This window comes from Cucurbita maxima, unplaced genomic scaffold (genome assembly GCF_002738345.1).
Source record: "Cucurbita maxima cultivar Rimu unplaced genomic scaffold, Cmax_1.0 Cma_Scf00001, whole genome shotgun sequence".
NCBI lineage: Eukaryota > Viridiplantae > Streptophyta > Magnoliopsida > Cucurbitales > Cucurbitaceae > Cucurbita > Cucurbita maxima.
In genome coordinates, this window is record NW_019272017.1 from 9,440,031 (window position 1) to 9,451,421 (window position 11,391).

At 37.2% G+C, this 11,391-nt stretch overlaps 2 protein-coding genes and 1 long non-coding RNA gene across 5 annotated transcripts in view; all 3 read left to right on the forward strand.

Moving 5' to 3' along the window:
* LOC111493399 overlaps positions 1–11,391 on the forward strand; it is a 631,558-nt gene that overhangs the window by 110,055 nt on the left and 510,112 nt on the right. The gene's annotated exons all lie outside the window — the stretch shown is intronic.
* LOC111492823 (ATP phosphoribosyltransferase 2, chloroplastic-like) lies at positions 1,059–4,129 on the forward strand. The gene is made up of 11 exons (XM_023142302.1): positions 1,059–1,361; positions 1,456–1,515; positions 1,644–1,757; positions 1,866–1,931; positions 2,033–2,140; positions 2,272–2,355; positions 2,957–3,058; positions 3,182–3,295; positions 3,372–3,452; positions 3,572–3,691; positions 3,785–4,129. The coding sequence occupies exons 1-11, from the start codon at positions 1,119–1,121 to the stop codon at positions 3,878–3,880; spliced, it is 1,188 nt and encodes a 395-aa protein (XP_022998070.1). The 5' UTR covers positions 1,059–1,118; the 3' UTR covers positions 3,881–4,129.
* On the forward strand, positions 4,879–11,053 carry LOC111492339 (ribosome biogenesis protein BOP1 homolog). Of its 2 annotated transcripts, none has more exons than XM_023141650.1 (18): positions 4,879–5,171; positions 5,498–5,563; positions 5,845–5,952; positions 6,056–6,210; positions 6,910–7,027; positions 7,138–7,239; positions 7,520–7,676; positions 7,760–7,868; positions 7,989–8,091; positions 8,262–8,412; positions 8,493–8,625; positions 8,717–8,823; positions 8,902–8,969; positions 9,061–9,121; positions 9,814–10,041; positions 10,119–10,203; positions 10,406–10,584; positions 10,752–11,053. In XM_023141650.1, exons 1-18 carry the CDS (start codon positions 4,962–4,964, stop codon positions 10,835–10,837), a joined length of 2,226 nt encoding a protein of 741 aa, XP_022997418.1. In that variant the 5' UTR covers positions 4,879–4,961; the 3' UTR covers positions 10,838–11,053. The 2 variants fall into 2 exon arrangements, with proteins under 2 accessions (XP_022997418.1, XP_022997427.1); XM_023141659.1 differs by having other exon boundaries at positions 5,848–5,952.

The window sequence follows — 11,391 nt, forward strand, 5'->3', positions numbered from 1 at the left end:
AGGAATTAGAAGAAAAAAAAAAAAAGATTTAAGTTTCAAAACAGGGGGGTGTTTTCGTAGTTTCACATTTATGAATTAAAAAAAAAAAACAGAAAAACGTAGAATTTGCCAAATTGGAAATTCTCTGACTCAGCATCCAATTTCCACGTGGGTTTGTTGTAAAAAATAAAAATCGCTGACTAATCAAAGAAGGTGATTAAGCTTCGAATGTTGGACGGATTGGTTGCTTTAATTAACTATTTAAGAGAATATTTTGGAGTAAATTGAGAGTAAAAACATAATACAAAAACGGTAAATTTGATTATAAACGGTAAAATACAATTTTTTTTTTCAAAATACAATAAAAGTTACTTACCAAAGAGGGGTAAAATAGATTTTTTTTTTTAATTTCGACCGGTGGACATCTCTATCCAAGAAAAAAATATAAGGGTAAACAGGCAAAATTCATCACTAATATATATTGTTTGTTCCGACTCCATCTTGGGATGGACTTACTACTTATATGTTTTCAGCATTTATCCGCTCTGCACTTGACTACCCACTGGTATACCAGAGATGCATCATTCCTAATAACGCCCACACTGGATATGGACCGAACTATCTCATTCTGAACCTAACCCACGTATCGCTTTAATGGGCAAACAATCCAACCCTTGGAACATACTACGTCCCCAGGTGGCGAGGAGCCGGTGCCAAACCTTCCCGTCAATGTGAGCTCTTGGGGAAAATTAGTCTGTTATCCATAAATTAACTTTTATCCATTGAGCAACAACCCTTCCACTCAGCACCGTCGGATCAATAAAGCCGACTTTCGTCCCTGCTTGACGGATGGGTGTTAAATATATCCGTCATTTCTTGCAACTTTAAAACACAACTATTAAATAGACTCTTACTGTCTTTGTAAAAAATGTTTGGACAGTCTTGCCCCTTAAAAAGGGGGCAAAATGGACCTTTCAAAGAGCATCTCAGTTCTCTTGGCCACTCTGTGTGCCCAGGTTTGGCAACTTCCAAGGCGAATATCCTATATTCATCCTCACCAATCGAACGTTTTATTTATTTATTTGGTAGGGTTTTATTCATCCAACAAAGGTCTGAAGCTTCCATTGTAATCGCGAGAGATGTGGACGTTGACAGCGAATTTTCAGCACTGTTCGAGCTCCCCCATTCCTTCCATTTCCACAACCTCGCGTTCTTCGTATTCTCGAGCTAGTCCCAAGCCGACGCTCATTTGTTCTTCCTTACAAACTCAGGTTGAGACTCTTAATGGAACCTTGGACGGGAGGCTCTCTGAGAGAACCGAGATTCGATTTGGGTTGCCCAGTAAAGGTCGCATGGCATCCGACACTCTTGATCTTCTCAAGGTGCTCTCTTCTGCATCCTTTTTGTTTTGTTTTTGCCATTTTTCTTGCGAATTCTTCTCGTTGTTTGATTCTGTTATTCTCTCTGGCGTGACAGGACTGTCAATTGTCTGTAAAACAAGTCAATCCTCGGCAGTATGTTGCAAAGATTCCGCAGGTACTTGCTAGTTTTTCACTGCTCTTGACGAAGGCGCTTCGATTTTTTAGCTATCGATTCATGTGAAGAATTCTGCGTATGTTCTTGTTTGTTCTTCTTATTTACGCATTCATTTTGATTTCTAACAGATATCGGGCTTGGAAGTCTGGTTCCAAAGGCCTAAAGACATCGTTCGGAAATTGTTATCTGGAGATCTAGACCTCGGCATTGTGGGACTCGATACAGTGAGCGAATATGGACAAGTGAGTGTCTCAGTATATAACGATATTTGTTTTTGTGGAATCAGAATGAATGTTGTTTTTATGTAATTGCAACCATTATGAAGAACAACTTTTATTTTCTTCGCACAGGGTAGTGAAGATCTTATCATCGTTCATGAGGCCCTTGAATATGGGGATTGCCGATTATCGCTTGCCGTAAGTTCTTCCTCCCTTCATATCATGAACTTTGATTTTGTTATGTCCCGCATATGTTAATTGCTGTATTATGACAATGTTAACTTATCCTCTCAAACTAGATACCCAAATACGGCATTTTCGAGAACATCAATTCGATCCGGGATCTATCTCAGATGCCCCACTGGACCGAGGAGAAGCCTCTTCGAGTTGCTACTGGCTTTACTCATGTATGATGCTTCGCCTCATTATCCATCACATCACTGCATAAGTTCATTAACGAAAGTGAAAAAAGTGTTTCAGTTTGGAGTTTGAATGAAGTACTAATTCGATAAGTTTTCAATAATGTCCTTTTTCACAGCTTGGCCCCAAATTTTTTAGAGAAAATGGGTTGGAACACGTGAGTTTTTCAACGGCTGATGGAGCATTAGAAGCTGCCCCAGCGGTAATAGTTCTTGCTGAAATGCAGCGTTTTTGTCTCGATTGGTGGCTGATTTCCACATTATGCTTGTCTTCTATGCATTGCATGATGCTATTGCCAGGGGAATAGTTATTTTTTGGATGAAGTAACCATTTACTTAATGCATGTTATCATTGTAAACTTTTACTTAAAGCATGTCCTCACTATAACCATTTACTGGAAGTATGTCATTATTGTAGGCCGCGTACATACATAGCTTGAGCGAAAACGACTGCAAAAAAGTGCTTTTATAAAAAGCAAGCAATGATAGTATTTGTTTTATATATATATATATCTATCATGCTTGTCTCAAGTTGCTCACATTTTCCTTATGCAAGATCGTCTTGTTGAATAGCTCTATGTAGGCCAACTTTCAGCTGTCTGGAAGCACAATTAAGGACTAAATGTAACTTCTAAAATGCATTTCAAGCAGGGATCAAAGTACATTTTCTATGCATTATCCCATTGTTTTCAGCTAGGATTTTTCAGATCTTTGGTTGAAGACGACATTGTAATCTGGATAACCTTCACCGTTCGGTAGTATTCCTCTATAGTTTTGAACAATGTTTTCCCCTTTGAAATGCAGATGGGGATAGCTGATGCTATTTTGGACCTTGTAAGCAGTGGGACTACTCTGAAAGAAAACAACTTGAAAGAAATTGAAGGTGGAGTGGTTTTGGAAAGCCAGGTCAACTTCTAAATTGGTTTCGTCGTTTAATCTCGTAAAACTGAGTTTCTTTGAGAAGCTTGCCATTAGATATTGTTTTAGGTTTATCAGATGCTTTCTTACTACAAATATAGTACTTTTTAGGCTGTTCTTCTTGCCAGCCGAAAGTCCTTGATTCAAAGAAAAGGTGCTCTAGACACAACCCATGAGATTCTTGAAAGACTGGAAGCACATCTTAAGGCTGTCGATCAGTTCGCGGTGAGTTGTTGCGGTGTGACTTGCAATCAATATTCTTCTTCCTTCTGAGCTTCATATTATCATGCTCATCTGGCAGGTGACTGCAAATATGAGAGGAAACAGTGAACAAGAGGTTGTGGAGCGCGTTTTAAGTCAAGCATCATTGGCCGGGTTGCAGGTGAAAGCAATTCTTTAGTACCACACCACCCGATCGAAAATGGGGGAAAAAGAATAAAGCTTTAGAAAGTGAACACACATTCCTATCATCTGTGTATAATTGATATCTTCTTCATACAGGGCCCTACTATAAGTCCAGTTTTTTGCAAACGTGATGGGAAGGCAGTAGCTGATTACTATGCCATTGTCATATGTGTCCCCAAGAAGCTCCTCTACAAGTCGGTTAAGCAACTGAGAGCAGTAAGTCATTAGCTTTTAAGCCTTGAACAACATCTCTTCTTTAATGCATTACGAGACCATTTATAGTTTTTCACACGGAACCAATTGTTGCAGATTGGAGGAAGCGGGGTTCTAATATCTCCGCTAACGTACATTTTCGACGAAGAAACTCCGAGATGGAATCAACTTCTCAAAGAACTGGGGCTATAGTGAGTAGAATGGTATATTGAGTGATTGAGTTTGTAGAAGGCATCCTGTTTTTGGCGACCCTAGAAAGAGTACCTTCCACTTCCTCTTCCTCCCATAGATCCACCAAAACTTGCAGTCATTTATGTGTAATCCTGTTTTTGTGTCATTTGCCTTCTCTTAGACGTTTTGCCCTCACAAATGTGCTGTGTAGGCTTCATTGAGGATTGTGTTTTTATTTCATTTTTGAGTACATATGGGCAATTTTGATATTATGTTCTATAAGAGATCAATTTACAAAATGTATTTAGTTTCTTTGTCTTGAAACATATAACAAATCACAGTAATTCCCTTTCAAAATAATAATAATAATAAATGGTTTTTTTCAAAAAATTATTTAAAAATTGTTATTGTATTCCATGTATGTTAAGTAGAGAAAAAAAATTGGAGGGTTGTATGATTGAGTTTGATTGGTTCGAGAAAAATCTTTTGGATCAATCCAAAATTGGTTGGTGACCCGAGTAACTCGAATAGAGTTATAACCGAATCCTACTCTCTATAATGGGTTGGGCTGGGTTGTCGGGTTGTTCTTTTTTATTTATAATTTATTTAAAAAAAATCATGCATATTTACTATACATATTACATTAATAACTAAAATATCACAAAATATAAATATCAGACATTTATGGTTACAAATATTAAATATTATTAGCATTTTTAACCATCTTGACCTAACTAAAAAAATGTCAACAGACATTTATGGTTTGAATTTGATAGTCTAAATTGGTTGAATTATCGAGTCATATAAACACTCGTAATATTAAGAAATGTTGAGATGTGAGTTGATTTATTAAAAATAATCTTATTCCATTATTAGGGGGTCCACTAGGGGTAATCCTGCATAATGAATTATTGAATAAAGTTTTTTAAATTTTGTAAACAATTTTGTACTAATTTAAGATGGGCCCAAATAGGTTCATATTCGGCCCAATCTTCCATTGAAACTCTTTCCCCTCCGAGTCGAGTAGCCGTAAAACCACGTAAAACCCTACTTCGCTCCTCTGCGTTCTTCCTCACAACTCATTCCGGCAGAGGGAGAAACAATGAAGTTGAATCTTGACGCCGAGAGCTCGCCGCAGGCAACTAGGCCAAAGAAAAAGCATGGTAGAAAGAATAGCCACCTCAAGCCAAGCAAAAGCCATGCTGAAAAGCAGAACAGTGACGAATTACATTTAGAACAAGAAGCTCCAACTGCAGATGAGGCTCCATTACAACAACATTTGGATTCTGCTTCACTCTCCGATTCTAAAGAGGTTACTTTTCTTTCGCTGCTCGATGTGGTGTTATGCCTTACTTTTGAATTTTTTAGCTGAAAAATTATTCAGGAATAATCTTTCATGCTATTGCCTTCTGTCCGCTAACTGACGATATTAGCTGATTTCTGAATGCTTGACAACGTTCAATCTTCAACTTATTTGAATTTTGACGAAATATTGCATCATTCAATTGTGCACATATCTTCAGTCTGTTGCCTTTAGCTATTCAGTAGAAACCTATGGTTTCAATTATTGTCTAGTTGTTGGACATTTGTGCCGACTGTGGTTTTTGGATTGGTTCCCTGAAAAATTTGTGATTATAGGATGTTTCGGATGAGTTTAAAGACCTCAAATTATCAAAAGCTCGGGAAAGTGGATCTGCAGATGAGGTATATTGCAATTTCATGTTTGTCTCATGGGAAAATACAGTAATCTAAACTTTATATGCTCCAGTAGATTGAAATAGATTGATTCATGTGTTTGAATGTTCTAAATTACTAGTTGTATCTTATAGAGTCCTTGGTCCTTTAGCACACTCTTCTCTCTCTGTCTCACCCAACCTCCCTTTTCAATTTTCATGACTTAGTATTTCTGTTTGGGAAGTCACGTGTATTACTGGATTTTTTTTGTTGGACCAAATTGTGTTTAATACTATTTAGAGTTGTTGTAGCAGGATCATGTCAATACAGGAAGCCCTGATAATTTAGACCAAGAAAACGAGGATGACAACCCCATACGTGATCAAGTGGATGAGGAAAGTGATTCGTCTGAGGATGAGGTGCGTGTAAATCCAATAGGCACATAAAAATGATCATAAATTCTTATTTACGTTTACAATATAACAGCATAAAATTTCCTTCTTAAATTTTAATCATATGTAGGTAGCTCCTAGGAACACAATTGGGGATGTTCCCTTGGAATGGTATAGAGATGAGAAGCATATTGGATATGACATATCTGGAAAGAAAATTTTGAAGAAAGAAAGAGAAGACAAATTACAATCATTTTTAGCAAGTGCTGATGACTCCAAAAGTTGGTGAGTTTTCAGTTGTTGAGATCAATTTTTATCTTCTCCCCACATCACCTTGATATTTATATCTGTGTGAAGACGCTTGTCCATAATAACTATCATTTTATGCTTTTGTAATTTAGAGTTGTCTTGAGCTGCCACGGTACTCAATACTGAAACGTTCCTTTTGCTTTTGTTTCAAACATGTGATGTCATGAAATGTTCCTTCTCCTATAATGTATATGACTTATAAGTGTACTAGCCGATTACACACATCTTGACCAATGTTAGCACAATTGTCTCAATGACAATATTTGTCTTAGTGAAACTTGGTGGATATTGATATGTTAGGTAAGTGACCACTTCTCACTTAGTCAATGAAGTGAAGGATTTAATGCCTCTTCATGCCTTATATTCTATAGATGAGGTATTTAGGCCTCTTTGTCCCACAAGGTTCAGCGGTAGAAGCATTATTAGTTCTCAAAGAGGATGGAGCAACTTAGATGTGATTTAATGCGGTTGAGGAAGTAATTGAGAAAGCCAAGAATCCTATTTGTATTTTGATTTTGAATATTTATATCAAACTTGATAAACCTTATTACCAGAATTCACAACTCACTCTTACATTCCCAACTGTATAGAATATATACATTCAGTAGTATCTTCTCATTCCCATTTGAGGCGTTCTTTGTGACTTTTTGAGTCTTAACTTGTCATATCCATTAGGCGCAAGTTATATGATGAATATAATGATGAGGTAATAGAGTTGTCAAAGGAAGAAGTCAAGCAACTACGGAGACTGCTCAAAGGAAAGGCTCCACATGCTGACTTTGATCCATATGCGGTTGGTAGTTGTGCAATTTTTTTAGCTTAAATGTTATTTGACAACCCATTCCTTGCAATGAGATGCTTTTCCTAACATGTATGTATCTTTTTTCCATTTTCCAACTACAGCCTTATGTTGATTGGTTTAAATGGGACGATGCCAAGCACCCACTGTCAAATGCACCTGAACCAAAGAGGCGTTTTATCCGTTCAAAATGGGAAGCTAAAAAGGTATTGATTTCAAATTTTGTCCAAGGTGAAATCGCATGATGTGTTTTAACACTTTGGTCTTTAGAAAAATTTTCTAATGAATAAGAAATGTTTTCCCATCGACCATAATCATATATCTGATTATACCAATGTGTTTACCTGTGATTCTTTTATATATTTACCCTCGTACGTACTTCCATATTTCTCGATCAAGGCCTTGTTTCTCATAAAAACATACCTGCTATCATATACTAGTCCATGTTTTGTGCTCTACATTTTCTGATTTTGGTCAATTCTGCAGGTTGTTCAATTAGTTCGGGCAATTAGAAATGGACATATTAAATTTGACAAGCCCAAAGAAGAGCAGCGTTTCTACCATTTGTGGGGTGATGATTCTAGCTCCACAGAGAAGACCGCACATTTGTCTTACATTCCTGCACCAAAACCAAAGTTTCCAGGTATTATTTTATCTGTCTTCTAGATTTTTAGGTGTTTACCACTTTTATCTGGCATATCTGCTAAGTGTCTTAGTTTTTGACAGGTCATGATGAGTCATATAATCCTTCATTGGAATATATCCCCACTCAAGAAGAAATAAACTCATATCAGTTAATGTATGATGAAGATCGACCGAAGTTTATTCCTAGAAGGTGATAAAGCTTTGTCTATTGTCAATAGCTAATAGTATTATGCCTAATATATTTATCATCTGCCCATCTACTTTGTTTTGTTGTGCATTCATTTGTTTATGTTATATCTGTTCTTCTCAGGTTTACATCCATGAGAAGTGTACCTGCCTACGACAATGCTCTGAAGGATGCATTTGAACGTTGTTTGGATCTATACTTGTGCCCTCGTGTTCGGAAGAAGCGTGTAAGTAAAACAAGACCAAGAGCCTTTGCTGTTTTATTTTTTAAAAAAATAAACCGTACTATTGTTTCCTAGGTCTTACATCAGATTTAAGCTCTTTTGATGTTATTCTATTACTCAATAACTATGCAAATACATTGATTTTTCTTTCTTCTCATAACTTTCATGTTCAGATTAATATTGATCCTGAGTCTTTGAAGCCTAAGCTGCCAAGCCGGAAAGATCTTAGACCTTATCCAACTACATGCTATCTTGAATTTAGAGGTCATAAGGATGCTGTCATGTCCATTTCAACTGAAGCCAACGGCCAATGGATTGCTTCAGGTAAGAATAACGAATGTAAATTCATGTGACCAAAAGAATGGTTTGGACTTGGGTCCTAATTTCTGCTATTGTGTGTGAAGGTTCATTGGATGGAACTGTTCGGATATGGGAAGTTGAAACAGGCAGATGTCTCAAAGTATGGGAGCTTGGGGAGGCTGTGAAGTATGTAGCCTGGAATCCCTTGCCTGAGCTTCCAATATTAGCTGCTGCCGTGTAAGTCTAATGATAACATCTTTTTCTAGAGATTTAAACTATGGTACAACATTCTCTCTTTTTTGTTAATTTACTGGTTAACATTCTGCAGGGGTGTAGATGTACTGCTTTTAAACACTGGTTTTGGGGATGGAGAGGTTCAAGCGAAAGTTAAGGAACTTCTCCACATTGACGCACTTCCTGCAACGGATAATTCTGGTAGTATGCAATAGTGATTTATCTCAGTGCCATAGTCGGTTTGAGTGTTGTCCTAATCTGTGATGATTCTATGCATAGATAAGACGCCAATTGCAACCTGGCTTCAAGATGACAAGGTCGAGGGGATTAGATTGAGGCATTTTAAGGTGCTTTCTGTTCATCTTCTCTCTCTAATGTTATGGATCTTTCTAAATGAGGAATGTGACTGGAATGTCCTATGTTTCATGTGGTTTGCAGACTGTATCTTCAGTTGAATGGCATCGCAAAGGAGATTACCTTTCAACAGTTATGCCAGCTGATATCCTATTCAACTTTTTTTTTTTTTTTTTTTGAAGCGTTGCCATTTTTTTTTTTAACTTGGATATAATTGACTTTGAGTTACATGTGTCCGTATATCTAATCTGTGGTGAAGCCTTGGTATTTGTAAAATTTTTCTATGCATTTGTAAATCGTGTCCTGTTGTCTAAACCTGTAGCTTTGGTGAATAGCATCTGTTTGCTGACGTATGTCAACTTGGCACCATTTTGATTCTTGCCTTTACTTTGTCCAAGATGTTCTTTCAAGTCCATGATTCTAACTTGTAAGAAAAATTTCCTCTGGTTAGGTTGAGTGTTGCTTATAAGGCACCTGCTCCTTGGCATAAATAAGACATTAAACGATTAGGTCTTGTGGTTACTCGCCTAAAAGGAAGTCAGTTTGGTCTTTTAGGAGTTCTAACTTGATTTTTATTTTGTTGTTTTATGGTTTTTTTTCTTTTCTCTTTGGTTGTGTACATGCTTCTGTTGGGGATGTTTTTCTCCTTTTTTATGCCTTTTCTCGCTTCATGTATGTTTCATTCTTGTGGAAATTTTGTTTCTAATTAAAGAAATGTTATGAAGTTGGCAAATAGGACCTTTTTGTTTCTGATATTTTCTTGTTCGATGCGTGAAGTGGTAACAATTATATATTTGTTTATTTAAGAGAGGAACTGTTTTCCTTGACCTGTCTTACGTGAATCAAGAGGAGTTGTTATTCACCAGCTCTCTAGAAAGCTAACACAAAAAATTCCATTCAAGTTGCACGGGCTTCCTGTTTCATCTATTTTTCATCCCACTCGATCTATCTTCTTTGTATCAACGAAGAAGAATGTTCGTGTTTATGATCTATTGAAGCAAAAGCTCATGAAAAAGCTGGAAACTGGACTTCGTGAAGTTTCTTCTATTGCTGTGCATCCAGCTGGTACATTAAAGATTAAGCCTCACTAGTTACTACATTGTCTAGTTCTTGGAAAAGCTCACCGTGACGTTTTTATGTAGGTGATAATGTTATCGTGGGGAGCAGAGAAGGAAAAGTATGTTGGTTTGATATGGACCTTTCATCACAGCCTTACAAAATTCTCAGGTATTTTGCCCACAGCGCTGCCCCTTTTATTCTTTGCTGGATAGAATGAACATCTTGGGGAACGTTTTGACTTTTGGTTATTTTAATGTAAAAAAAAATGTTCACATGGAGGGATTAGATGGTGGTAGGAGGGGACTCTTTTTTCCCTGTTATCTATAGAAGTCGAAAATATATTAACGTTTCTTTTGGAATATTTGTGCAGCTGCCATCCAAAAGATGTCACAAATGTTGCCTTCCATCGATCATATCCGTTGTTTGCATCGTGCTCTGATGATTGCACTGCATATGTTTTCCATGGGATGGTTTACTCCGATCTTACACAGAATCCCCTTATTAGACCGTTGGAAATACTAAGAGGACACAAAGCCACTAATGGAAGAGGTGAGTGAGTTGATTGCATCGATTAAATTCTTTCGGCTTGATCAATCGTCAAATCAAGTAGAAAGAAAAGTGGTGTCTTTTATGTATGTGCATGTAGATGGGATTTCCTTGCAATAGTATTCTAGAAACTGATATTACCGCATTGCTTGTGGTGTCTCAAATGGCAGGAGTAATGGACTGCAAATTTCACCCAAGGCAGCCATGGTTGTTTACCGCCGGTGCGGATTCAGTGATCAAACTGTACTGCCACTGAGAAGGTCAAGGGAAACAGGATGGCAGCCACTTGGTATCTGGGAATTGCTGTTTTGCTCGGATCAGATGAAGGTCAAAGAATTCAATTTTGTCTCTTTTTCAATCTAATCTTAATATTTTGTCAATTTAAGGATTGTTGTTATACATAAATAGAAGCTAGTCCAGTCATTGTAATCCACATTTTAAAGAAATGAGATTTTACTGTTTTTCCTACTTATTTGTGCCCTCTCTTGGAAAGGAAGAACGTTAATGAGGCTGCTGCATTCGTACTATACAAATTCTACGAAAACTGAATAATGAATAACAAAACACAATCTCTCGTTACAATTGGTATATACAACCCAGGCTGATCATGTTCGCGTGTATTAGGGGATTAACCTCAACTGACCTCAATGCCTATTTGAGATCTAAATAGACAACCTAAAAAAGAATGGTAGCTCGAGCATGCCACCAAGTCAAGTTAGGGTCTCGACATCTCCAACCTCAATGCCTATTCAAGATCTGAATCGACAACTTAAAAAGGAATGGTAGCTCGAGCATGCCACCAAGACAAGT

What these genes read in the sequence shown, in the direction of transcription:
- LOC111492823 (XM_023142302.1), top strand. Translation starts at nt 1,119, where the DNA reads ATGTGGACGTTGACAGCGAATTTTCAGCACTGTTCGAGCTCCCCCATT. An exon ending in GAGTGGTTTTGGAAAGCCAG is followed by an intron (nt 3,059 to 3,181) that starts GTCAACTTCTAA and finishes AGTACTTTTTAG; the next exon opens with GCTGTTCTTCTTGCCAGCCG. An exon ending in CATCATTGGCCGGGTTGCAG is followed by an intron (nt 3,453 to 3,571) that starts GTGAAAGCAATT and finishes TTCTTCATACAG; the next exon opens with GGCCCTACTATAAGTCCAGT.
- LOC111492339 (XM_023141650.1), top strand. Translation starts at nt 4,962, where the DNA reads ATGAAGTTGAATCTTGACGCCGAGAGCTCGCCGCAGGCAACTAGGCCA. An exon ending in CGGCCAATGGATTGCTTCAG is followed by an intron (nt 8,413 to 8,492) that starts GTAAGAATAACG and finishes TTGTGTGTGAAG; the next exon opens with GTTCATTGGATGGAACTGTT. An exon ending in CCAATATTAGCTGCTGCCGT is followed by an intron (nt 8,626 to 8,716) that starts GTAAGTCTAATG and finishes AACATTCTGCAG; the next exon opens with GGGTGTAGATGTACTGCTTT.